Consider the following 25,738-nt stretch of genomic DNA (forward strand, 5'->3'; position numbering starts at 1 on the left):
CTATTATGGAAAAAGGGTCAACTTGAAACACGTCGTTTTTTTTTGTTTTTTGTTTCTGTTTTTTAAAGACTTTTATGCGACCACAACACAGGACAAGGGTTCGGTTAGTAATGGCAGGGTTAGTTAGTTCCCGGGGCTTTCATGCTAACATGTCACTTGTGTTAATGCCATCCCTTTGAGTTTGTCGTCCATTCTTTTTCCGCTCACCGTTTTAGCTGAGTTTTCTCCATCTTCGCTCTCTTCGGCTCTCATTGCAAAAGTCGAAAGCAAATTTCTTTCTGTTTTTCCAATGTCAGGCCCGAGAGGCGAGTCACTGCCACTCCATCTGTCACACCACGGCAGAGAGGCGCAGAACAGCGAGCGAAGTCGCGCGTGCTCGACTGGTCAGCGTCCGGTCCGGCGTGCGCGTTCCCTGGCGTCAAACCAGACGTGCGCGCGCAGCTGCGACGTGATTGACAAGGGGGAGTGTTGTGTCGTGTTGTGTTGTGTTGTGTTGTGTCGTGTCGTGTCGCTGGAGCACGGCTTGCAGATAATTTCTCGTGCCCCTGGCTGAGTTCTTCAACTTTTCCCATCTGTTGTCCAACATGTGATTATGTGTTAAAAAAAATAAATAAATAAAATAAAAATAATAAAAAACAACCGAAACCAGAGAAAAGTCTCTATATTGCTATAATGTTAAAAGACTGAAGACGTAATGTTGCTCGACTCGTATTCGTAATGTTAGTATGATGCATTTGTACAGCCCCAAGAACAAAGTTGTAAAGTTATGATTACTGTCAAACACATTAAATTTGCCACTAAATCCCACAAAATATATAATATTAATATTCTTACCCATTGCATTTATCAGTTTTATGCCATAAAAAAACAACAACACAACTTGACTTTGTTATAAATTCTTTCAAAGTTGGCACATTGTACTATCGTGTGTTGTTTAACAAGTACTGTATCCTGTTTTTTTTTTTTTTTAACGAAATCAAAACAACCAAAAATATTTTCCCAAAAACTAAAACACATTAAAAAAATAATAATAATTTCACATGTGATCCTTTGTGATGATGGAACCTCTGAGGGACATCTTCTCTCATGTGTTTCATCATTCTATGGACAGTATCAGCTTACTCGGGGTAGATGAAGATCAATATCAGAGAAAGTAAAAAAAACAAAAAAAACATCTCCACGCTAGCCTGGTGTGTGTTCTGGCTCTTCATTCTGTACCACCCGGGCTTGTATTTGATGCGACAGAGGATACTTTGGTTTAAAAAAAAAAAAAGACAAAAGCCATATGAAGAAGAATTTCATCTCGATGAATGTCATTTGGTTGCTTCTGCTGTCAGGTAAGATGCTTTTCTATTGATCCAAGTACAGATATTGTATAGAAAATAAAATGTCTTAAATAAAAGTAATCAAGCATAATCATATTTCAATGTACATACAAGTAAATGCTTAAAATCCATCAGCGTATTTATTGCTCACACAGTGAACATGGCTGAAAGCGTTCCGGAGAAGCCGAAAAGATCGGCGTTGAATCAGCTGACGAGAACGTTGCTAAGGAAATATGACTGTGGAGTTCGCCCTGTTCACAATTGGACAAGTGCGACCACTGTCTTTGTAGACTTCATCTTGCAGTCGGTCCTTGATGTGGTAAATAAAAACTCGATAAGCCTTTTTGAAAACATCAAAACACTTTAGTGATCATAGCTAAACTGCTCCTATGTTTTCGGGTTATGACTCCTGACTTCAAAGGCTTTCGTCTTTCCTTAAAAATTTTTTAAAAAAAATGCTCTGGTTTTGTTTCAGGATTCCAAAACGCAGAGTATTACGACAAGTATTTGGTACAGACAGGTAAGAATTTGGTGGCATATTGTACAAAAATGACAGTGTTTTACTAAATTGTCACCATGGTTGTTCAGATCTGGACCGATGAGTTTCTGGTTTGGGACCCGCACGAATTTGATGGCATCAACGAGATTTCACTGTCATCTGACGCCATCTGGATACCGGATATCATTGTCAATGAACTGTATGTCTACATCAATCACGGTTACCGTACATACTACATAGTATTATAAAAATTTCAATAAATATGCATTGTAGCACTACTGTAAATGACAGTAAAGATCCTGAAAGGAGCAAGTTAGAGTGTTATAATTTCGTCTCGCTACTTCTACAGTATGACAAATATTTGACGAACGAGGCCTGTCCGACTGGATGCACACTTACATATACCAACGTGGATCAAATTAAGGACAAGCGTCAAGCTCTCACCCTTACTTGTTTTGTGTCTTATCCTCCAGCGTGGACGAGGGGAGGTCGCCGCCCATCCCGTACGTCTACGTCAACTCGTCGGGCTGCGTGAAGAACTACCGGCCCATGCAGGTGGTCCTGGCCTGCAGCCTGGAGATGTATGCCTTCCCCTTTGACAAGCAGAACTGCAGTCTCACGTTCCGCAGCTGGCTGCACTCAGGTGGGCTCTCTATGAAGTCCAAAAGTGGTGTGGACTAGAAAGAAAAAAAAATGCTTAAAAAAAGGCACTCAGTTGAGGGCAGATGAGCGTGACCAGATCATGTGTGGGTTATCGAGGATAATCGTTTCTTCAAGTTACTGTGAAAAGGGTAAAAAAAAAAAAAAAAAAAAAAAATCACAAAATCTACAATGTTACTATTTATAGCACACAACAATTGGAAATTTTGGCACATATTTTGGCATGACAGTTGACAGACATGTTTTGCTTTTGTGGGCCACATATAATGATGTGGCGAGCCGGATCTGGCCCCCGAGCCTCGAGTTTCATAGCTATGAATTATGTGGGGGAAAAAAAGAACACAAACAAGCAGTCGATCATAACATTTACCATTGTTTATCATTTTCCAGTGTTTAATAAACGGTCTCCTTCCCTCCGCTTCATCTTCACTGTTCATCGCCTCATCTTCTTCAGTGAAGGAAATCGACTTGTCCCTGTTGCGGAGTGCAGATGCCATCGCTAACGATCAGAAGGAGTTCATGAATGACGGCGAGTGGGAGCTGCTGTCCATACCGTCACGCTACTGGCGCCTCCAGCAGGACCACGCCGACTACGCCCACGTCTGCTTCCACGTACGTCAACTTGCAAAATTATGCATCCGTTATAATGCATGTTTGGAATAACACAGAGTAGCTGAAATGTTGCCAATAGACCATAGACGGTCACAATCACAACTAGGGCAATTTAGTCACTCCAATTAACCTACAATGTATGTTTTTCGGAATGTGGGAGGAAACCAACGAAGCACGGGGAGAACATGCAAACTCCACCCAGGAAGGCCGAAGCCTGGACTCGATCTCGCATCCTCTGCAATGGGAAGCAGATGTAACCAGTCAGCCACCAAGCCTCAAGAAAACCAATGACAGATAATGTTAAAGAAAGCCCTTTTGTTTCAATCTGAACAGTCACTCTGTAACAGAGATTCAATTCACAAAATAAAATACAAACAACTTACCCCAAATTTGGGATTCATTTATAATAAATTAACCAAAATGCAGAAAAAAAATGAAAACTTGAAGTTTCAGTATTTGTTGAAAACAAATTCAAATGACAAATTATACAGGTGAAATGTTTACTTAAGTGTTAAGCAAGACACTATATCAGTTGCGGACTGAATCATACACAAGTCAAAGTTCTCTCTTTCCTGGATGGCATTAAGCAGGAAAAATAATTCAATAATGATTAAATTAATAAAAGCACACTAATATATTAATGGTTAGTGTACATAAATAATGTAATTATATACAATTTGAATTTTATGTATGTTAAGTAGGGATGTAACGATAAGGGCAATATTGTGATATTAAAAATGCCACAATATATAAATGCCAAATCAAGTTACTTCTTCTGCCTATAATGTTGCCCGTCAAACAAATCGGGACTCGGCACTTTTGAGTCAATATATCCCTACAAGTTACAACAATGTACTTTTTCCCCCGCAGAGAGCGCACGTACTGTTAAGTGTAAAGCGATTGGCTGTGACCTTCATGGATCGGTCTAGCGAGCTAATGCCAAATGATGAGGGCTTGGGCTGTTTGTGGGTGGCAAGAAGAAGGGAGGCTCTGATAGACAGGGAAAGGGCGAGTGACCATAATGAGACTGTCTCAGTGGGCTGACTAATCAATGGACGTCTTGTTAGCGGCGAGGCAAATGGCCCCATCAGCCTTTTGCAGGTGGAGCGGAGCGCTGGGGTGGCTTCTATTCATGCAGCTCAGAGGAGCCCAGGGGCTGTTTGATGAAAGACAACTTCATGGATCACCGAGTATTACGGATCAGTTTTTAAACTATAAGTCATTCGTCTTAATGCAATATCATCTGCAAATTATTGTAGTGCTGCTGCATGACCTTTACCCAAAACACGTGACACTGTACACCTTCGATGGATGATATTATGTCAGCTCTCAAGGGATCTTTCACTAAATGCACCGGCCAATAAATCTGCTTTGACGATTTTTTTTGTTTTTTTTACACCACTGCAAATGAAATATTTAAATGTTTTGTTGACAGTGAATTGTTAAAACTGAGGATTAACCTTACAGTCTTAATAACCCAAATGTTGCTGCCTGACTTTGGTGGCAGCAAAAACTCCCACTCAGAAACGGTGTGAACGTGAGAGTGAAAGAATGGTTGTCTTTCTCTCGATATGCCCTTTGACTGACTGACGACCAATCAAGGGTTTAGTATGCCGATTGTTGCCTAAAGTCAATTGCGTTAGGATCCAGCTCACCTGTAACCCTGAACATGATAAACTGTACAGAAAATGGAGGATGGATGAATGGATGAAAATAACCAAGTTCCATTTAGCTTAAGTACCGGTAACTTTCAATTTATAATCATTATATCTTTCTTCTAATACACGGCATGACTTAAATGATCAGTCAGAAATGACTCTTGACTTTGATAAAAAATAAATAAACAAATAATAATAAAATAAATAAAAACACTTCTTGGTGTAACCTCACGGATTTGAGCGGTCAACGGGTTCCTCGCTGAGTCCTCCCTGACTTTGCTGTGCAGGTTGTGATCCGAAGGCGCCCCCTGCTGTACGTGGTGGGCCTCCTCATCCCCAGCATCTTCCTCATGCTAGTGGACGTGATGAGCTTCTACCTGCCCGCGAGCAGCGGCACCCGCATCGGCTTCAAGATCAGCACGCTGCTGGGCTACACCCTCTTCAGAGTCAACCTGAGGGATGAGTTGCCCGCCACCGCTGTCGCCACTCCGCTCATAGGCAGGGAGGGAAAAAGATGACTTTGTGTTCTGTAGTCCGTTATAGACGGTCTTACTGCAACTGACCTTGCGTTAAAACTTTGTGTTAAAAGGTGTGTTCTTCGCCGTGTGCATGGCGCTGCTCATGCTCAGCCTGACCAAGTCCATCCTGGTGGTGAAACTGCTGCACCACAGCGAAAAGGAGGTACGGGAAATGTCCGTGTCGGCCTGCCTGCTGGACAAGTACGGCCTCGCCGAGAGCACCATGACGTCCACCAGAACACTCGACCAGCTCAACCATTCTGAAGGTGAAGTTCAGGGAAAAGATTTGCAGGTTTAGTTTTTTTGTGGGCTGTTTCAACAGGAACCGGGTTTACGGAGATCAAGTGAGTAGGGGTGTGAATTACCTAGTACCTGACGATTCGATTCGGATCGCGATTCATAGGTCACGATTCGATTCAATACCGATTAATCTCGACAAAATTTATAAATCGATTGTTGCGATTTTGTTACTCAAATTTAGAAAATACTAACCAGTAAACTTGTACATGTACACTGTAAGATTTGTATGAACATGTTTTATTTATTTATCTGAAATTTCAGTCATAACTGTGAGTCACTGTATTTAACAGGTTGTCATATGTTTCATATTTGAACAGCTTTTAAATAAAATATTAAACCTTAATGTTCCATGAATTAATTTAACATTTTTCTATGATTAAGGTGTGAACCCTAACCATAAGTAAGACGTTTTGTTGAATATTTTTCCATCAAAAATGGATGTTTAAAAATCGATTCGGCCACCTATTGAATCGATTCGAGAATTGTGCGATGTAATATCGCGATATATTGCCGAATTGATTTTTTTTTAACACCCCTACAAGTGAGGCAAGGTCTGAGGAAAAACTGGAGAAGAGACGATCCTCAATGCAGTGTTTGGATCTGGGTGGGGTTCGGGTGACGTTTGTCAGAACTAAAGAGTGGTCGCCGGGTTCTTGATGGCCTTGAAGGATGTGAGGACTTAAGCGTGGTTCCCCACTAAGAGGGAGTCTTCAAGTTACGTCGGAGTTCCGTTCCTACGCTAACGATGTAACCTAAATTCGACTTTAAGGCACTGTCTGCCAGTTTCACTCTGGAAAAGGCACTTTTTAAATACAGGATTTAAACAATCAAACTACTTCTCAACTTACATATCAGGGCTTGTCTTCATTTCTGGTGGTGAGTTCGTCCTAAACCCGCACCCCCCCAGCCTGAATTTTGCCATTTTGTGTTTGTTTTGTAAACAGTGGGACGTTTCTGTGGGAAGACAGTGTTTACACCCCTCCAGCCAATCGCAGAGCGGGGGGGTGGCGTGTCGCAAACGGGGCCGGGCGAACGTGTCGGCTACGTGACGTCACTCCCGCGGCAATTTTAAAGCACGCACAGATTTTTTATTTTTACTCACTCATTCACACATGTAAACTTCTGTGAGTGAGTGAGTCAGTGAGTGAGTGAAAAAAAAAATCCGTGCGTGCTTTCAAATTGCCGCGGGAGTGACGTCACAAAACCGACACGTTCGCCCGCCCAGTTTGAGACGCACCACCCCCCTGCTCTGCGATTGGCTGGAGGGGTGTAAACACTGTCTTTCCACAGAAACGGCCCGCTGTTTACAAAACAAACACAAAATGGCAAAATACAGGCTGGTGGGGGTGCGGGTTTAGGACGAACTCACCACCAGAAATGAAGACAAGCCCTGATATGTAAGTTGAGAAGTAGTTTGATTGTTTAAATCCTGTATTTAAAAAGTGCCTTTTCCAGAGTGAAACTGGCAGACAGTGCCTTTAAGTCGAATTTCCCCATTAAAGCCAATATTTGCATCAAAATAATTTGCATTAAAAAAAATCTAAAATACATTAAAAAAGAAAAAAGGAAGCTGCCGAAGCCCAAGTCTTTGTCTATGTTTGTCAGTGTCTCTTCTTTCTGCTGTCTTTTTATGATGTTTAGCTTGGTTTCCATGGTAATTGATTTTCTTTTGACTGGACCAACATTGACAGAAGACGTAGCTTTCTTCTTCTTTGGGGCCATTATGTGGAAAAAAAAAAAAAGAGGGTGAAAAAGCCAAAGATACTGTACTCCCACAAGTGCACAAGCGCTAGCACTAGCGAAGGGCGAAATAGTGGACGAGGGGAAAACACTGCAGGCTATATGGCAGACGAGGAGCCAAAATGGCGGACTGGGCCTAACCTTTGTAAAGTTGAAATGCCTTAGTTGGAGTGCGCCTTAACTCGAGGATTCCCTTTACTGAAGTAATGCAGTCGTGGTGAGGACATGAGCCAAGTGATAATTGGAGATGAGGGGGGAGATTGAAAGAGGAGGTTTTGGTACTTTGGTTTAATCTGAGCCAGATATAGTCCACCAAGGTCTCAGTGTTAGCCAGGGTTAGCTAAGTCTGGACAAAAAGAAGGAACCAGTTGAGTTTTACGAGGCTAATTTGCGTCCATGTCTCAAAAAGATGCTGCTGACCTATTTTGGTTTTGTTCCTAGATTTGGAGTTTGAGGCCTCGCTGGAAGAGGACCTGGAATCACTGAGCAACATCCAGGAAAATCCTTCCAGCCTGGAGTGGCTCCTCAGGGAGCTGGTCTGCATCCGTCTGGCCTTTTCCCAGGGGGACACAGAGTCTTGGGCGCAGGCTGAATGGTTGGCACTCTGCTCAAAGCTCGACCGCTTCCTCTTCCGCCTCTACCTGATTGTTCTGGCTGCGTACGCCGGGACCCTGCTGCTCTTCTGGGCCAGCTGGAGCTTCGCCTGACGACACATCGGGTGCCTTGCTGCTTATTCCGCGATGCGCTTCTTGTTTACCATTTTCATGAGATTTGTCATGCTGCAAAATATTCCGTCCTAAAATAGTGTTGTATGGAAATAGAAGGCAACAGAACCGATTTTGTAAAGCTCGTCTTCTTTGTGTTGTTTGGAGACGACGATCCCAGGAGATTTGGATGCGTATCACAAGAAGTGAAAAGAAGAGAATATCCGTAACAATTTGCTTCACTTTGTTCTTCAAGTAAGTTTGTCAAACCTGCTTATAACCTGCCTGAATGTTGGACGACTTGTGTTTCTAAATAAAACATAACTGTCATCGTCAATTTGTGTTTCCTTTGTGCTCGTCGTCGTAATGCGACTATATAGTACCGAGACGAGAGCGACATCACGGCAGAAAATCCGTTATAATGATTTCCCAACAGTGGAAATGTACTTAGTGATACTGCATAATGAGACGACACTCGGGGGAGTGAACGCAGCGCCGCTCCGACCGTGCTCATACTTTCATCCCACCGCCACAAAACAGATCAATAAAAACCTATTCGGAGTCGGCGACGGCTGCGTCTCAACTCCCCAGTGGCTTCCTAATAGTCTGGATGAGAACATCAAAAGTGCGCCATCGAAAGATGCCAGTGGAAGAGGTCTATGTTAATGCAGTTTTCACACTATCTGCCAACCTCATCCGCCAGTGGATCTGGTTACATGACGATTATGTAACAGATCTGGAGACGGTCTGTGTGAGCTCGTAGATCTGAAACCAGGTGACCTTGGAATGGGTCTAGTCAAATTATTCATTCAATTGATTTAGCTCTGTGACTGACGTGTGGCCGGGCACAAATGTTTTCCAGATAGAAAACCACACTTATTACGAATGTTTTGCGGCACTGCACATTTACGATTACCTTCTCAGAATTTTGGATTCGGTAACACACAACTGAGAACACCACTACTTGCATTAAGCTTGCACTAGTGTGATTCCTAATTAACTCAATTAACTTGTCTTGACACACAATCTGGTCACACAGCTTGGGTTCAGCTCATCATCGTGTGAGTGCTCCGTGTAGGAGTGGCCTCTCGCAGTGGATGGCTTCACCCTCGCAAGCCGGGCGACGCTAACAAGATTTTCATTGCGCGGCGAGAAGTCGCAGGTGAACGATCGCAATGAGACCAACATCAGCCTGGACTACGCTGCTTCTCTTCTTTGTTATTCAAGGGACATCAAGAACTTGCACAGGTACAGAACTTTTTTTTTCTCGAAATTCTCATATCTGTTTGAAAGGCTCTGGTAAATGACTATCCCTGTAAAGTCTTCATTTAATTTATAGGAAGATATGACATTTGATATTCTAGCCGTCTTATTTGTCAGGTTGAAGTACAACTAAAAATGTCGTAAAGAAAAACACAGATGAAGTCAGAGTTGGTAGAAAGTGTGGAAGAAAATGTTTACATTGTTGGCATTGGTCAGTGACTTAATACAATATATGCAATAAATCGTATCCAATACAAATGATATTAATAAATGATTTTAATAAGTGTCAATTGACTTCCTCCGGAAGGACAGTTCTAATAATAAGACGATTGTTGAAAACCATTTCAGCGAAGAAAGTGGGCAGCAGCACCGGCCGATTCGCCAACGCCACATTGGTGCGCCTCTCTGAGTTTTTGAGTGCTGGCTACAAGAAAGGGGTTCGACCCGTGAAAGACTGGCGGACGTCCACCCTGGTGGCCATCGACTTGATGGTTTACTCCATCCTCAACGTGGTGAGGATGTGCGCTATTGTCTCCAAATGCTGTTTAATAGGAACAGATATTCAAACTAGCACATTGAATATTATGATCAGTGTGAAAGGAATTTTCTTCTATGATTCATCAGGATGAAAAGAACCAGGTCTTGACGACGTATGTGTGGTACAGACAGGTAAACAGTCAACATGCAAAGTTGCTCTCAGTGTTGCTATTAAATGTTCTGTAGTGGTTCCATTAAGACTCTCCCATTTTGAACCTTCAAGTCATGGACCGATGAATTCCTGGTCTGGAATCCCGAAGACTTTGACGAGGTCAAGCAAGTTTCTCTACCGACTGCCAACGTGTGGGTGCCGGATATCCTCATCAACGAGTTGTAAGGCCGATTCTCTTTGTCGATTCTTCCGCACTTGCCAGCGACGTCGTCATTTGTGACATCTGCCTGTCGAAACAGCGTGGACGTGGGGAAGTCTCCCGACATACCGTACGTGTACGTGACCCACGATGGGCTGGTGCGCAACTACAAGCCGATCCAGGTGGTCACCGCCTGCACGCTCAACATCTACAACTTCCCGTTTGATGTCCAGAAATGCAGCCTGACCTTCCAGAGTTGGCTCCATACAAGTACGGCCGTTTCACGTCAATCGTGTGTAGTTGCTGCTCAACAGACACAATGACTTACAGCCACTCAAGGGGAATTAGCTACCCGTTTGGTAGTTAGGTGATGGGGTGCAAGTTATTTTAGTAAACGAAAAACTAACAAACAAAAAAAACAATCTTGTTCACGAAATAAAATAAAAACGGAAAAAGCTTTTTAAATAACGAAAACTAACAAACTACATTTTAGGTTTACCAATCTAACTAAAACTAACTGTAATTAAAGAAAATATGTCCATTGTTTTAGTCTTTGGTTATTAATTTAATACATGAACCTTTGGGGATGAATTTAAATGTGATTTGAACTATATTTATTTCGATATTAACCGGAATAAAGACGTTTGAAAGTGTGTTACACAGAAGTGACGTCATCTAGCAGCAGCTAATAGAAAAGTACCTTCGCTAGGTGAGAAATGTATTTTTGCATTTAACCATGTTTATTAAATATTGCACAAGTAATACACATTAAAAAAACAAAACAAAAAAAACTAGCACTGAAACTAACTCAAACTAAGCATTAAAAAAAAAAAAAAAAAAAAAAACGAAAACCGATAAAAACTAAAAGAACCACCCTGAAAACTAATTAAAACTAACTAAATTTAAAAAACAAAACACAAAATGAAATAAAAACGAACTAAAATCTATAATAACCCTGATGGGGTGATGATGAATTCTTTTTCTTTTTTTTCTCGTTGATCATTTTGTTCATTTTTGAGGGGCTTCTACTGTAATTGCAATTAAAGGCAACATGACTCCTTGGCTGAGATAAGTCTTGGATGACTGAATTTCTTGATAAACTGTCATTTTACTAGCTTCATGTTGAGGCGTGTGCTGATGCAGCACGGTCACTCTCCACAAACGAACCAAATTGAAAACTCCCAGGCTTCTCGCCATCCCCGAGTCGGAGCTTCATGTTCTGCCTGGCCCCTGCTGGGTTGTGTGCTCCGAAAGCAGACGCCTTACTGAACGGGGGCGAGATGTTGCCATGACGGTCTCACGCTGCTCTTGACATTTGTGTTCGATCGGCAGTTGATGACATCAACATCACGTTGATGCGCAGCCCCGAGGAGTTGAGGGAGGACAAGAGCGTCTTCATGAACCAAGGAGAGTGGGAGCTGCTGCACATTCTGTCCAACTACAAAATCTTCAGCGTGGACGACGACGATTACTATGCCGAGATGAAGTTTCATGTGAGTTCATCAAATTCAATCATATTTATGTACAAAACACTAGATGGCTCATCTACAAATGAGAGCCAATTGGGAAGAAACATAACCACAGGGCGGCCATCTTTGGACAGTGCTGATTGCTAACTCATAACATTACAGTCAATGGATTTCGGATCGATTTCTCAACTCTCCCAAATTTGTAACCGATTTTCTTGTTAAATATTAGGGATGTAACGTTATTCAAACATCACGATACAATATCACAATATTATGGGGAGGTTGGCAATATTAAATAAAGGTCACAATATTGTGAAAAGTGAGCTCATACTTAAAAGAAAAACAATATTGTGCTTTTGTACATAATAGCAATGCATACAAACAACCTACAATCTCTAATAACACTTAATTGAGGCATTTACTTGCTAATGCACACACACATTGAGTTCCTCCAAATATTGACTCTGTTCACAAGCATATTACTGTATGTTCCCCTTTATCTGACCATTAGTGTAGAACATAGAAGGGCCAAAACATGCCTTGTGAAAGCCGCACTAAAAAACTAGCCACCAGAGGGTGCTAGAATTGCACAAATGGAAATCAACCTGACTTTTTCAACAGATGTGCCGCTTTTAATATCGTGACATGACGACGACAAAATTGTGGCACTTTTAATATCGCAACATCACGATCTTGCCGTTATCGTTATATCCCTATTAAATATGTCACGATGACACAACTATGCCATGCTAAAAAAAAAAATCTGTCAAGAATTTTGCAAGTTGAGAGTATTTAAATGATTAAATCATCCAACGTACCGCAGACTACAGCACAATGAACCAGAGCAGTCCCTTATCCTAAAATGGCCGACCAGTGGATATGACATTATCACGACATGAAGCTCACGATACACTTATCACAATATTGTGAGGTGGTTGGCGATATTTTAAAAAGGTCACATTTAAAAAAATAATAATAATAAAAAAATAAATAAAAATAAAATAAAATAAAAAATAAAATAAAAAATAAAAAATACCAAAAAAAAAGCACAATATTGCGCTTTTGTTCATAACATCGTTATTTTATTATTATTATGCTTTATTATTATTATTATGTTATTATTATGTTAGGTTGTTAATGCACGCACACATTGAGTTCCTATATTGACTTGCTTCATAGGCATATTATGTGCCCCTTCATCTGACAATTAGTGTAGATTTTAAACATAGAAAGGCCAAAACATCCCTAAAGAAAATTAAATTGCACTAAAAAACTAGCCACGAGAGGGTGCTAGAACTGCACAAATGGAAATCAACCTGACATTTTATTTTATTTTTTAACAGATGTATTGAATTTAAATATTGGGAACATAACGATGACGGCATTGTTGCAGTTTTGATATCATAATATCGCGCTTATCGTTGCATTCCTAGTCGTTACATTGCCGACTCCGCCTTGAGCCATCTTGTGGTTATATGGGTGCCTCACTAGCAAATTGTGTTACAATACACTTGAGTTTCCTTTTATACAGGTTTGAAAGACGATTTCCCGTTGGCTTTACGGCAGTAATGCAATTAAGGGATGTCCAACCGTTTTTGGTCCAAGCGCACTCAAAAAACTGAACAACGCAGGGGGAACTTTCAAATTATTGGACTTTATTAAACATGTCAAAACCAACCCATCAAGAAACTATTAAAAATTAGCCTTCTGCTATAAAGCTATTAAGTTTAGAGAGGAAGTTGGCGAACTGTTAGTCGTTATCAAGATACATTTGTGACTAAAATGGAAGCTTCTTTGAATCTCCACTGCGCTCAGGTGTATACAGCACAAAAAGATGTTTATTGAAATAAAGTCCAAAGAAATATTACCAGGTGGTGATCCGTCGGCGGCCATTATTCTACACGGTCAACCTGTTGCTGCCCAGCATCTTCCTGATGGTGATGGACATCGTGGGCTTCTATCTGCCCCCCGACAGCGGCGAGAGAGTTTCTTTCAAGATCACCTTGCTGCTGGGATACTCAGTCTTCCTCATCATCGTATCCGACACTCTGCCTGCCACCGCCATTGGAACGCCACTAATAGGTGAGTGAGTGACGACCACACCCACCTGTCCGGGGTCCATTTTGTTTGTCCGTTTCACTGACTTCTGTGTCGTAGGCGTGTATTTCGTCGTCTGCATGGCCCTCCTGGTGATCAGCCTGACGGAAACGGTGTTGATCGTGCGTCTGGTGCACAAGCAGGAACTGCAGCCCCCCGTGCCCCACTGGCTGAGGTATCTGGTCCTGGAGAGAGCTCCGGCCCTCTTCTGCATCCACAAGAAGCACCGGCTGTGCTCCAGACTGTCCTCGCAGGGCTCAGATATGGACGACTACAAGGACAACAACTATGGGACTGGTGAGATTCTGGCGATACGTGTTGTCTGGTATGCAATAACAACAACAACAAAAAATACTGTTTTGAAATTGTGTCTTAGATTTCAGGTCACGGTTCGGTTCATATTTCAGTTTCAATTTGCTCATTCATCCATTTTCTCATCACGTCTCTCGTCAGTCAGTTGCAGGGCACAGAAATACACAACCATTCACTCTCATTTCACACCGTCCAAATTATCAGTATTGTCATGTCGGATATTTCGGTTCACATGAAGAGTTTTAACATAACTCGCGAACTGCACTGTATTCATTCAGGCTGGGTATCCATTCTAATTTCCTCAATCAATTCGATTTTGATTCACAAGAGTTCAGTTCAATCCAATGTCAATTATTCATGGATCATTATTTTTTCTTAAATGTCAGTGGCCGTGGTAAAACTGCACAAATATTACATTTTAATAATAAAGTCAATTTTGCGGAGGCCGTAACTAGTCAAATGATTACGTTTATTCATGAAAGTAATGTGTTAAGAGTTACACAAACATTGACAATCATCAGCAAGGATGAGATGAAAATATTTTCATAATCTAATAAATATAATCTAAAAAATATTCTGAGTTGTCGTAAAATAATAGAGGTCATGTCTTCCATAAATGTAAGAAAATACTTTTAAATTCATGTGAACAGTAAATAAGAACAAAGATGCAAAAAAAGTTTTCTTAAGAATTTATGGGAAAAAAGGACATATTTAACTAATAAATTAATGTTTTTTTTTTAAATCGATATTGGGCTTGAAAAGGAAAATCGAGTCGGTATCGATAACAGTTTTCCCTCGTTTATCGCGGGTGTTAAAAAATACCCGCAATCATGGAAATCTGCGTTATTTAAAAAAAAAAAAAAAAAAATATATCAAGTTAATTATATATATTTTTTCGTTTGTTAGATATTTTTTCGCTTTGGTATGATTTTTACTTTATTATAAATGCTTTTTCATTCATCATATATGCTTTTTCATTCATCATATATGTTTTTTCATTTAAATTATTTTTACCATTAAAAGTATGTTGTTGGTTTTTTTTTAATTTACTGATTATACAGCATAGTATATTTTTTTTAAATTGATTATATGTTTTTTTCATTTTGGTATGATTTTTAGTTTATTATGAATGATTTGGTTTTTTTTTTTCCATTTATTAATTTTATTCCATTAAAAGTATGTTTTTTTTAAATTTACTTATTATACAGCACATTATATATTTTCTATCTCCGTAATGCAATGTCGTGGGGCGATGGGGCTGACACCGTTGAAAAGGTCTCGGCGAGACGAATCCACGGATGTCCGTATGTCCCCGGTTGGACGTCGTGTTTGAGAGATACGGCCGTGCAAAGACTCAAAAAAATAAACAAAAGAAAAAGCACGTAAAAAACAAACAAACAAAAAAAACACACGCTGCATTAGAAATCCGCGAAGCAGCGAGGCCGCGAAAGATGAACCCGCAATAAACGAGGAAACACTATTTGATTTATTTTTAAACGGAGGAGCGTGTGACAGTTAAACTTGCCGTCATCCATCTTCATCCTCGTCAGTCCAGTGTCGGCTCCACCACACCTGCGAGCTCGGCCGGCAGCACGAGAGGGAGGCGGCCCTGTTGGGTCGGGGCTTGCCGCCCCCCAGGGACCCGTCGCCGCCCGTCGTCAGCAACATCCTGCAGGAGGTGACGGCGATACGCAACTTCCTGGAGAAACGGGACCGCGGCAACGAGGTGGCCAAGGAGTGGCTGCAGGTGGGCTACGTGCTGGACGTGCTGCTCTTCAGGGTCTACCTGGTGGCCGTGGTGGCCTACAGCATCACGCTGGGCACACTGTGGTCTGTGTGGCAGGTGGCCTGACGATGGGAAGGTTCGGGTCGCTCCGCGGAAAGTTGCAAAAACGACACGGCAGTCTGCTCAGAGTTCGGGGACACTTGCAAGAGGTGGCGAGTCGGCAACACCCAGTTGGCTTGACTAAAAATAATTTGGCCAGTTCCATGAGGTGCAATGATTTTTTCCAGCTTTGGGATGTCCACAGACATAAGGCATCGCTGTTTCGTTGTGTGCTTATTAATATGATTTGGATAAACAGCAAAAGTAACTAGACTGAGTGCAATTTCTGGAGAAATTGCGTGGGAATGCTGAAAGCTGAATGCTAAGAGTTTGAATGCATGTAGAATGCTTATGAAGCCAATTGAGAGATAAATTATGAAATTCTAAAATTATAACCTCCTGGTTACTGGACAATGCGTTTTTACCAACTGTGCCATGTGGAAAGCGATACTTAGAAAAAGTTCAATGTCTGTCCCATTGAAAATGAATGGGGAAAAGTTGATATTAAATGTTAAATTGAGCAAATACTGTTAGTAATGTGGAATCAGACGATATACTATATACCCAGGAAGGCGTGAATTTTTGAAGCTAGTTGAAATTTGAACAATGTAAATTGGAAGTATTATGTGGGAGTTGTTACGCGGCAAAAAAATGTGGAGAATAAAAATCACAATAACATATGTGGGAATATCAGCAACAATTAACTCAAATGTTTGATTATCCAACAGCATTGCATCACATTATTCACGTCATGTTGTTAGTAGGGATGTAACGATAACGGCAATATCGTGATATTAAAACTGCCACAATATATCGTGGTCGTCATGTCACGATATTAAAAGCAACAGATCTGTTGAAAAAGTTTGATTTCCATGCAGTTCTTGCACCTTCTGGTGGCTAGTTTTTCTTTAGTGAAGTTTAATTTTCACAAGGCATGTTTTGACCCTTCGATGTTTAAAATCCACGCTAATGATCAGATGAAGGGGCACATAATATGCTTGTTTAGCGAGTCAATATGTGGAGCAACTCAATGTGTGCGTGCATTAGCAAGTACCTCAATATTAAGTATTATTAGAGATTGTAGTTTGATTATATGCATTGCTGTCATGTACAAAAGCACAACATTGTTTTTTTTTATTTAGCATGAGCTATTTTATTTTATTTTTTACAATATTGTGGCTCTCTTTGTATCGCCAACTTCCCCACAATATCGTGATAATTATCGTATCGTGACTTTCACATCGTGATAATATCGAATCGTGATGTTTGGATATCGTTACATCCCTAGTCATTAGGGTCAGTGCCAATATGTGAAAGGATACAGAGACTGTACAGCATCAAGTCACAATTATTTAACCATCATGCATTACTGGTGATTAATTTATGCATGTACAAACTGTAAAAACAAAACTTACCAAAGTAGTGTAAAAAACTTAATGACTATCATGATGTGATTTTACACTGTGTGTATTTGTCCACTTGTCGCCCATTTATAAAATCTGAATCTGTCTAAAGGGACACTTGACTCATTGAGCCATTTTCACCAGTAATAAGTTAGTATTTTGTTGAAAATTAATGTAGTAACTTCATTATTTTTCATGTACAATTAATGCCTTTAAAAAGTATTTTTTTTTTACTTCTGTTGACTGAAGATGACATCAGCTGTGCTGCGGAAGTAGGTAACGGACAATCATGGCTCACCTGTTTTCTGGGTTTGGTCCGTAAACTGAGCCATGATTGGCCGTTACCTATTTCCTCAGCACAGGTGATGTCATCATCATCATCATCATCAGTCGACAGCAAGGAGAAAAAATACTTTTTAAAGGTGCTAATTGTACATGAAAAATAATGAAGCTGCCACATTAATCATAGACAAAATATCAACTTTTTACTGCTGAAAATGGCTCAATTAGTCGAGTATCCTTTAACCCCGCCCCCAACACACACACACACACACACACACACACACACACACACACACACACACACACACACACACACACACACACACACAATTTTATGCCTAAACTGGCACATTATTAATCCCTATGTGATGAATTGAACACTCTATCCATGTGAAAACTTGACAAAGAAGTCTTATCATGCTGCCCCTGCTGAGAATGCCGTAGTTCTCCCACCCAGCCACCAAGCGGCGCTGTGGACTACTACATTGAAGCCCTTCCAAATGAATGAGAAACTGGGTTGGTTGTATTCACTTAAGAATGTTGAAAATGATTTTGTTCAAGTGTCTTGTAATGAAATAAAATGATTTCAGTGTACTGTGCATTATATGACATTGACACAATTGAAAATATGCCATGTGTCATTTCCACATGAAAATGCCTACAAACCTTTGCAACGTTATTCCTCACAAACACTATTTCAAAACAAAAAGGCTCAGAAATGGAACTTCAATGTGGAATATTCATTTACGTACTTTGAGTTACGAGCTTGGTTGTAGAAAAAATTACATTCCTAAATCAAGGTCCCATAACGTACTTTTATATTTACTATGCGCACTCTTTTTTTTCTTTTCTTTTTTTTCTCTCGTTACACTTTGGGCTGTGTTCCTGCAAGCAGAAGTGACTCTAGTTCAGTGCTTCTCAATTATTTTCTGTCATGCCCCCCCTAGTAAGAAGAAAACATCTTGCGCCCCCTCATGCGATTATAAATAGTATCATTTGTCTATAAAATTGTTATAAGCACACCTCTGCATAACACTGTATCCGTATTAACGTATAAGAGAATAATAAAAAAGAAAATATGGACCAACTTACAACAAAGAATAGCTTTAACTGTAACAGAAAAGATTTAGTGCATCTGAAATTCAAAAATAAAATTAAATCCTTAATTAAACTATAAACATTTTTTGACCGACCATGTCAAACCATATGATACGGAAAAATAAAATTACATAAAATCAAAAGATAATAATGCATTCAAACTGATCACCAACATTAACTCAGGAGCACAGTATATATATATATATACCACCGAGCGAATGCTCCCTGCGCACACTCTGCCAATAATGAGAGCGCCACTGCCCCCTAATGTAGTGGAGGTGCAATTACACTTTATTCTAGGACAGTTAAAAAAATAAAATAAAATACAAATAAAAAAATAAAAAAGCATAGTTTCAAAGAATTTTGTCTTAATATCTGTTGTGTTTGTTTTTTTTTTTTTTTACATTTAAACATTTTCTTGTTTTGCACAAAAATAAATAAATGATCATCCTACTGCACATAAAATAATAAATATATATTATTATAAATCTAAAGTATTATACATTCTGTTTAGTCCAAAAGGAACTTACATAATTGGTCTTAATATTTATAAATACTTAAAGAGAAACTTTACTGATTTTGCCATTTTTGTCAGTCAAACAATCTTTTGCCTATAATATAAATTAGATATTTTCATTATTTTTCATGTACAATTAGTACCTTTAAAAACACATTTTGCAACTTGCTGTTGACTGAAAATGACGTCACAGGGCTCGGGTAACCAATCACAGCTCAGTTTGTGAATGTCACATGACCAAACCGAGAAAACAGAAGAGCTGTGATTGGTTACCTGAGCCCTTGTGATGTCATTTTCAGTCGACAGCAAGTTGCAAAATATGTTTTTAAAGGTACTAATTGTATGTGAAAAATAATGAAAGTATCAAATTAATTATTGACAAAATATTAACTTTTTATTGCTATAATGGGTTAAATAAGTGAAGTATCCTTGAAACATTTTCTTGTTTTGTACCAAAAAAAACAAAAACGGAATCATCAGCCTTAAAACACCTGCAACAAAACATTGCTTATTTCAGAAAAAAAGTATGGTAATTTAAATAAATGGTACATTTACCAGTGAAGTCACCCTTAAAGAATGTGGGTCAAAGGTCCCGAACAGAAGGCTGGTGATGATGACGCACACTTGACTCCAGTTCCCCTTCCTCATAATCAGCTACAATAACATCAAAAGCATGAGCGGTGAACACCTTTTCAGCGACTCTTCCTTCACTCGCTTCCTGTCAAAAGCAGCTCAAACGAACAAAAACGCGACATGGCGAGCGAATGACAAGCGGATCGCTTTGATTTGAGACAGTCGGGGGAGGACAGCTATCACTTTTTAATACTGACAACTTGTCAAAACTTTAACTCCTTGTCAAATGACGTCAGTTTGACAGCTCACTTTAATGACGCTAAACTGTTCAATATTTTATATAATAATTTATTATTTTCAGAAAGGTTATTTTACCTTAATTAAAACATCCCCAAGCGCCACATTAAGCTAAACTATATCAATCCCTCCCCCCCAAAGAATACCAAGAATAAATGCTAAAATGGGGATGCTGGGTCAACTGGGCAATTACGAAGTAAAATAGTATAAAATAATGTCGTAGCTAGATGCTAACTAGCTAAAGCAAAAGCTAGCTAGCATAGTTGCCCGGGAACAAAGAAGACGTAACAATGACAATAATAAAGTAGTATAAATCACATGACTGACCTGTCAAGCATCTTAGATTGTAGAGAAAATGTTTAAAATCAACTGAACAAAGTAGACAGCTTTCTTTTTCCATTTTTCTCCCGCAGGTGACGCCATTTTCCTGTTTGTCGCCTTCCACACGCTTGATGTAATCTGCGCGTGCGCGTACATAACTTGAAAAACTTAATTTGACATGAATTGTTAAACCTTCTGTTTTGTATTTTGTTGAGTATAAAATATATATTTTTTTAAATATTAGCCGTCAGCTTTTGACTTATAATTGATTAGTTAATCCAATTGAGCCGAGTTAGATACAATACAGTACCACTAACATAAATATTACAGATAAGTGGTATGACTAGTGTTTTATAAAATATTTTTTACATAAAGTATCACATAAAATAAAACATTGTACGGTTTTGATCAACATTTAATATACAGTCGTGCAGAAAGCCTATATGTTCAAAGTATTTATTGTTTAATATTTATTACTTCAATGAAATGTATTGTTTCTCAAAATTAAATTTAAATTTTATTAAAATTAATTGGCCGTTTTAGAGATCTGGCAAACGTAAAATGCAACGGAACTGGCGTCAAGCAGTGTTTGTTTAATACTAGAGGGAGTCTGCGTACCACTAGCGACTTTTACTTTACTCATTTGAAAAGATTGATTAGTTGTCAGATATTATAATTCTCAGATATGTACCGTTACTAACAAAAAATACAATTCTCAAGTACAGTATTTTTACATTTGCAAATAAAATTCTGAGTTTGATCTATTTTGCTGTATTTTTTCAAATATAAAAGTGACTCCGACTCTTACATTTATATAAAAAATACACACGAGTGTGGGGGGGAAAATGTATTTACTATTGTAATTGTGATTAGTAGGAATGAGTGTGGAGATAATTAAAAATTATGGTTGTCGTAAAATTAAGGAAACAAAGCCAGTCAGAGTGCTAAGACAACTGACATAAAGTCCATTGTTTATTTCCTGTGTGTACAATTGATTTTTATAATGAAACCCATAAATAAAAAAAACAAACAAACAAAATCAATCCACTACAAAAAAAGACAATATACTGTTAGTAGAATGTGAAACCAAAAACAAAACAAAAACTCCTTTAATATTTTTTTTTCCACGATCAAAAAGGCACAACATTGACGACTTTAGTGACAACATGGAAGGACCTGCAGCATTTTTTTTTTTATTTCATTTTTTTTCACACTCCATTAGAGAACACTGAAATGTTACAAAGATATGTGTCTGATTCTACATGGAAATAAACCCAAAAATAAACAACATAACTCTGTATTAACAGACGGTGGCGAGACATATGAAAACATATTGCCACAGCGGGGAGTTGTGAAGAAAAAAAAAAAATCGCACATTGTCGCTGGAAAAGACAAAGGACCTTTTCATTTTTTTTTTTTTTTTGCAAAGCTCTAATGCAAATTTCAATAAGAAAAAAAAACATCAAGAACAAAAAATAAAAGAAAAACAATTTAAAAAATAATAATTGGGCACCTTCTAAGATTAGGCTAAGATTAGGTGCTGAGGTAGACAAAAACTATAACAATTCAAATCATCTTCATCATAATAATAATCATCGAAAAAAAAAAGAAACACTATCGTCTTTAGATTTCTTAATAATAGAGCAACTTCTTGACTGGCACTTGTGCTGCCACCAAAATGGAGGAGGAGAGAAAAAAAAAGAAAGAACATAACCAATTAGGGAAAAAAAAATTGTTACGCTTGGTCCGATTGGGGCAAAGTTGTTGGTCCTCAGTGCTAAGATAAAAAAATAACTTGGTGCTTTCTTCTTTTTTTTCTTTTTTTTGTAATTACATTTTTTTCAATTTTCTTTTTTAACGTACATGGAGACCTCGACGGCACGTGGGCGTGAAATGGCCAGAAGAAACACCACACCAAAAACACATACACGTTCAAGTGCCCACTCCAGGGATGCCATGAGTGCTTCTTTTCTTTTTTTTTTTTTTTACCCACACACCCTGAATGCATCATGTCAACAAAAAAAATAAAAAATCTCAGTCAAAAGTACAGTGGTACCTTGAGATATCCCGGAAGCTTAAGTCACTCAAGTCATAAAACAAACAAACAAAAAAAAGTTTTCGACTCATTTTTGCTTCAATTCAGCGGATATCGTACCGCTCCTTCTGGTGTGTGTGTGCGCGCCATGGCCACCGGGGGCAGTGTAATGCAAATGAGGAGGCGGTCACAGCTTAGTAAGCTGCAGTAATATTAATCTTTGTTTTTTTGCAGATGGTAAAGAATAAAAATCACGTGCGAGCATTGATACTTTATATGTCAAAGTGGGTTGCCACTCAGACCACAGTAGATGCTATTCAGTAGCCCTTTTATGGCCTTTTGCATTGGCTGTTAGCATTAAGCTAAGAGACAATATTTGTTTTGTTTTGAAACTATTGACATTGTATTTCTCTAAAAAAAAAATTATGTTTAGTGATGAGCGAGGGAGGGAGTTCAGTTGACTGACCTTGTATGTAAAAAAACCCCAAAAAAAAACAAAAAAAAAAAAAACAAACCTTGTATGTCTTGTATGTAAAAAATAAACAAAAAAAACCTTGTATGTCTTGGATGTAAAAAAACAACAACAAAAAGCTTGCATGTCTTCTATCTAAAAACAAAAACAAAAACAAAAAAAACTTTTGTTTTGTATGTAAAAACAAAACAAAAACAAAAACAACTTGTATATCTTGTATCTAAAAAGAAAAGAAAAAAACAAAACAAAAAACTTGTATGTCTTGTATATAAAAAAATCCCCCCGCCCCCCCCCCCCAAAAAACTTGTATGTCTCGTATGTAAAAAAACAACAGGAACAACAACTTGTACCTCAAGGTGCCACTGTATTTAATCATCAAATTTCAAATTTTTCATCAATTTTGCTATTTTTTTGCTGAATGTAATGGAAAATTAAGAAGCTATTAAATCAATAGCATTAAGAGCCCTCTAATTCTGAATTTAAAAAAAAAATAACATAAGTGAGTCATGGCATCCCATGGCTGCTGGCAGACCATTTTCTTTTTTCATTTTTTTTTTTTTTTGCAAAAAAAAATAATCTGAAAATACAGAAACGGTACACGTCTTTTTTTTCCAACAATTTCCATGTTTAGGCACACAAAGAATACGGGAAAAAACATCGGCGAGGAACACTGAGGGAAGAACTACATCAATGCCAACGTCTCTATAGAGATATATTTTTTTCCAACATAGAAAGACAAAAAAAACAAAACAGTGGCATAGCATCAAAGTTTTGTATGTGATTTAGTGCATTTTTTTCCCCACCAGTACGCACACGCACGCACACAGCTACACACGCAATCACGCGCACGGAACAAAGTCGAAAACATTCAGAGAAGGATGACTTGAAGGAGGGGCGGGGTCATGTGACCAACTGACGTGACGGGGAAGTGTTGCATTGTGGATAATGTTAGAGTTTGCTGTTGTTATTTGCGGGTGGTGTTGTGAGAACAAAATAAAAAATAAAAAAATAAATCCCCAAACCGCTCCGCTCACAGTGTTACGGGACGTGCCATCCCCTCTTCTTCTTTTTTTTTTTTTTTTAAGTACAAAATAAAAATTATAATAACACGCCCACGGTCAAGTTTGATTGATTGGATGGTGAGTGACAAGTACTTTTTTTTTTTTTTTTTTGTGACATACCAAAACAAACCCCAAAACATTGGCGATAAGATTTTTAGTCCTTCACCTACAATGCAATTGACATCCAGAAAGCAACACTTATTATTATTATCATCATTATTACAATATTTTCACACAATATCAAAGAGGAGCAAGGCAAAAACTACACCCAGAGGAGACAAAAAAAAAAGAAAAAAAAAAGAAGAAATGTGCCCTGCTCGAACTCTCCACAGAAAAATAAACAGGACTGACACGCAATACAAAAATATCACAATTTGTTTTTTTTGTTTTTGTTTTTAAATATCAAATAGCCTCTGTTGGCTCTCATTCAGGATTACATTTTTTTTTTCAAATTTATGTTCCTCAATGATTACTAAACGTCCAATTGTCCATCGCACGCTGCAAAACCCCCCAAAAAAAAAAAAAAAAAAAAAACAACCTCCAGCACCTTTTGATCCACCGTTCACATTACAAAACTACGAGTCAGTCTATTCACATATGTTCAAGTGTCGACGTTCCTTTTTGAACCCACCAAGCAACGGTGCTTTTTTTTTTTTTTCCTCGCATCTTCCTCCATCCGTTGCGCATCACTTAAGGCTTCAAAATTGCTTTTTTTTTTCTCCATTCCAAAATGTTCTCTTGGACGACGTTCCTCTTGTCCGGTCAAACTTTACCGTGGATATTATTTGACTGATTTTTGCTTCATTTCCTCATATAGTGGCTTGCATGTAATTGACGCTACCTTATTATTGCCATGAAAAAAAGAAACAAGGAATCAGGTAAATTAAAAACACTAATAACCAGGGGAGATAAGGTAAAACAAAAACAAACAAAAAAAAAACACTAATATGTAGTGATCTGAGTGAAAAATCTAGTTTTCGGTATTAAAAAAACAACAAAACGCAAATTAGCCGTGTTTAGAAAAAGTTAATAATGAATGAAAAACAATGAAAAAAACCCCCAAATGAACGCAGATCTGATCAACTAAAAACGCAAATATAACACAGTCGGCTAAGGTGAATAAACAAACAAAGAAACATGATTATATTCCATTGAGGGGACGAACATTTTGCGAAGGTTGCAAATGTTGATTCGTTCAAGGTCGCAATGTTCACGAAACGTTCTGCAAATGTTTGCATTTTTTATCTTGTTGCAACAAGAACAATGACGACAAGAAAAAGCAAATTTTGCAGCCTTGAACGAACCCTGATGAGAAATCAACATTCGCTAACTTTGCAAACACTTGCAAACGTTCGTCCCCGTCACTGGGATTTAAAAAAAAAACAAAAAAACAAAAAAAAACAATAATAGGCAGTAAATGGAAAACGTGAATAATCAAATAATCAGGGATGAGGTCAACACGAACAAGTGGTGATCGGGGTCAGGTTTTTGCTCAGGTAAAAAAAAATAAAAAAAATAAAATAAAAACAACAAATACAATAAGCAGGGGTTGGATCAGGTTAAAAAAGTAAATAAACCAAAAAAAAAATGGGGATCGGATAGTTAAAAAAAAATGCAGCTAAATGTTGACTCGCTAAACGAAAAACAAATAAGTGGGGGAATCGTGTAAAAAATAAATAAATAAATAAAGCGAATTAACGGGAGAGTCAGCAAATTAAAAACCTGAGTAAGTGGTGTTTTTTTGTGGGGAAAAAAGTGTGAATAAAAAATTGGCCATCAGTTAAAATAATGCTGACGTACTAAACGTACGATCGGTGAACTGACGAAATATTCCACTCAATGAGAAAAG

At 38.6% G+C, this 25,738-nt stretch overlaps 3 protein-coding genes across 15 annotated transcripts in view; 2 read left to right on the top strand and 1 right to left on the bottom strand.

Moving 5' to 3' along the window:
• Nucleotides 1–6,528, bottom strand: part of usp28 (ubiquitin specific peptidase 28) — a 27,047-nt gene extending 20,519 nt beyond the window's left edge. For 4 of the 13 annotated variants that reach the window (XR_013279713.1, XM_077504537.1, XM_077504539.1 and 1 more), the window contains exons 1-6: nucleotides 4,987–6,369; nucleotides 3,231–3,331; nucleotides 3,038–3,105; nucleotides 2,855–2,958; nucleotides 2,275–2,501; nucleotides 208–1,635 (exon numbers count right to left, since the gene is read on the bottom strand). Coding sequence is in view for 11 of the 13 variants with exons in the window: in XM_077504537.1 (XP_077360663.1) it covers nucleotides 208–252 (45 nt within the window). In the remaining 2 variants the exon portion in view is untranslated. Of the gene's footprint in view, nucleotides 1–207; nucleotides 1,636–2,274; nucleotides 2,502–2,854; nucleotides 6,370–6,420 lie in introns of those variants that run through there. The other 9 variants (XM_077504530.1, XM_077504535.1, XM_077504534.1 and 6 more) reach the window with 9 other exon arrangements.
• htr3b (5-hydroxytryptamine (serotonin) receptor 3B) lies at nucleotides 1,197–8,347 on the top strand. The gene is made up of 9 exons (XM_077504542.1): nucleotides 1,197–1,337; nucleotides 1,481–1,644; nucleotides 1,801–1,845; nucleotides 1,914–2,023; nucleotides 2,298–2,467; nucleotides 2,939–3,096; nucleotides 5,042–5,252; nucleotides 5,344–5,538; nucleotides 7,754–8,347. Exons 1-9 carry the CDS (start codon nucleotides 1,286–1,288, stop codon nucleotides 8,017–8,019), a joined length of 1,371 nt encoding a protein of 456 aa, XP_077360668.1. The 5' UTR covers nucleotides 1,197–1,285; the 3' UTR covers nucleotides 8,020–8,347.
• Nucleotides 8,348–9,191: 844 nt separating this feature from the next.
• htr3a (5-hydroxytryptamine (serotonin) receptor 3A) lies at nucleotides 9,192–15,857 on the top strand. The gene is made up of 9 exons (XM_077505103.1): nucleotides 9,192–9,264; nucleotides 9,628–9,791; nucleotides 9,904–9,948; nucleotides 10,040–10,149; nucleotides 10,228–10,397; nucleotides 11,460–11,620; nucleotides 13,468–13,678; nucleotides 13,754–13,990; nucleotides 15,556–15,857. Exons 1-9 carry the CDS (start codon nucleotides 9,192–9,194, stop codon nucleotides 15,855–15,857), a joined length of 1,473 nt encoding a protein of 490 aa, XP_077361229.1.
• The last annotated feature ends 9,881 nt before the right edge of the window (nucleotides 15,858–25,738 follow it).

This window comes from Festucalex cinctus, chromosome 18, assembly GCF_051991245.1.
Source record: "Festucalex cinctus isolate MCC-2025b chromosome 18, RoL_Fcin_1.0, whole genome shotgun sequence".
NCBI lineage: Eukaryota > Metazoa > Chordata > Actinopteri > Syngnathiformes > Syngnathidae > Festucalex > Festucalex cinctus.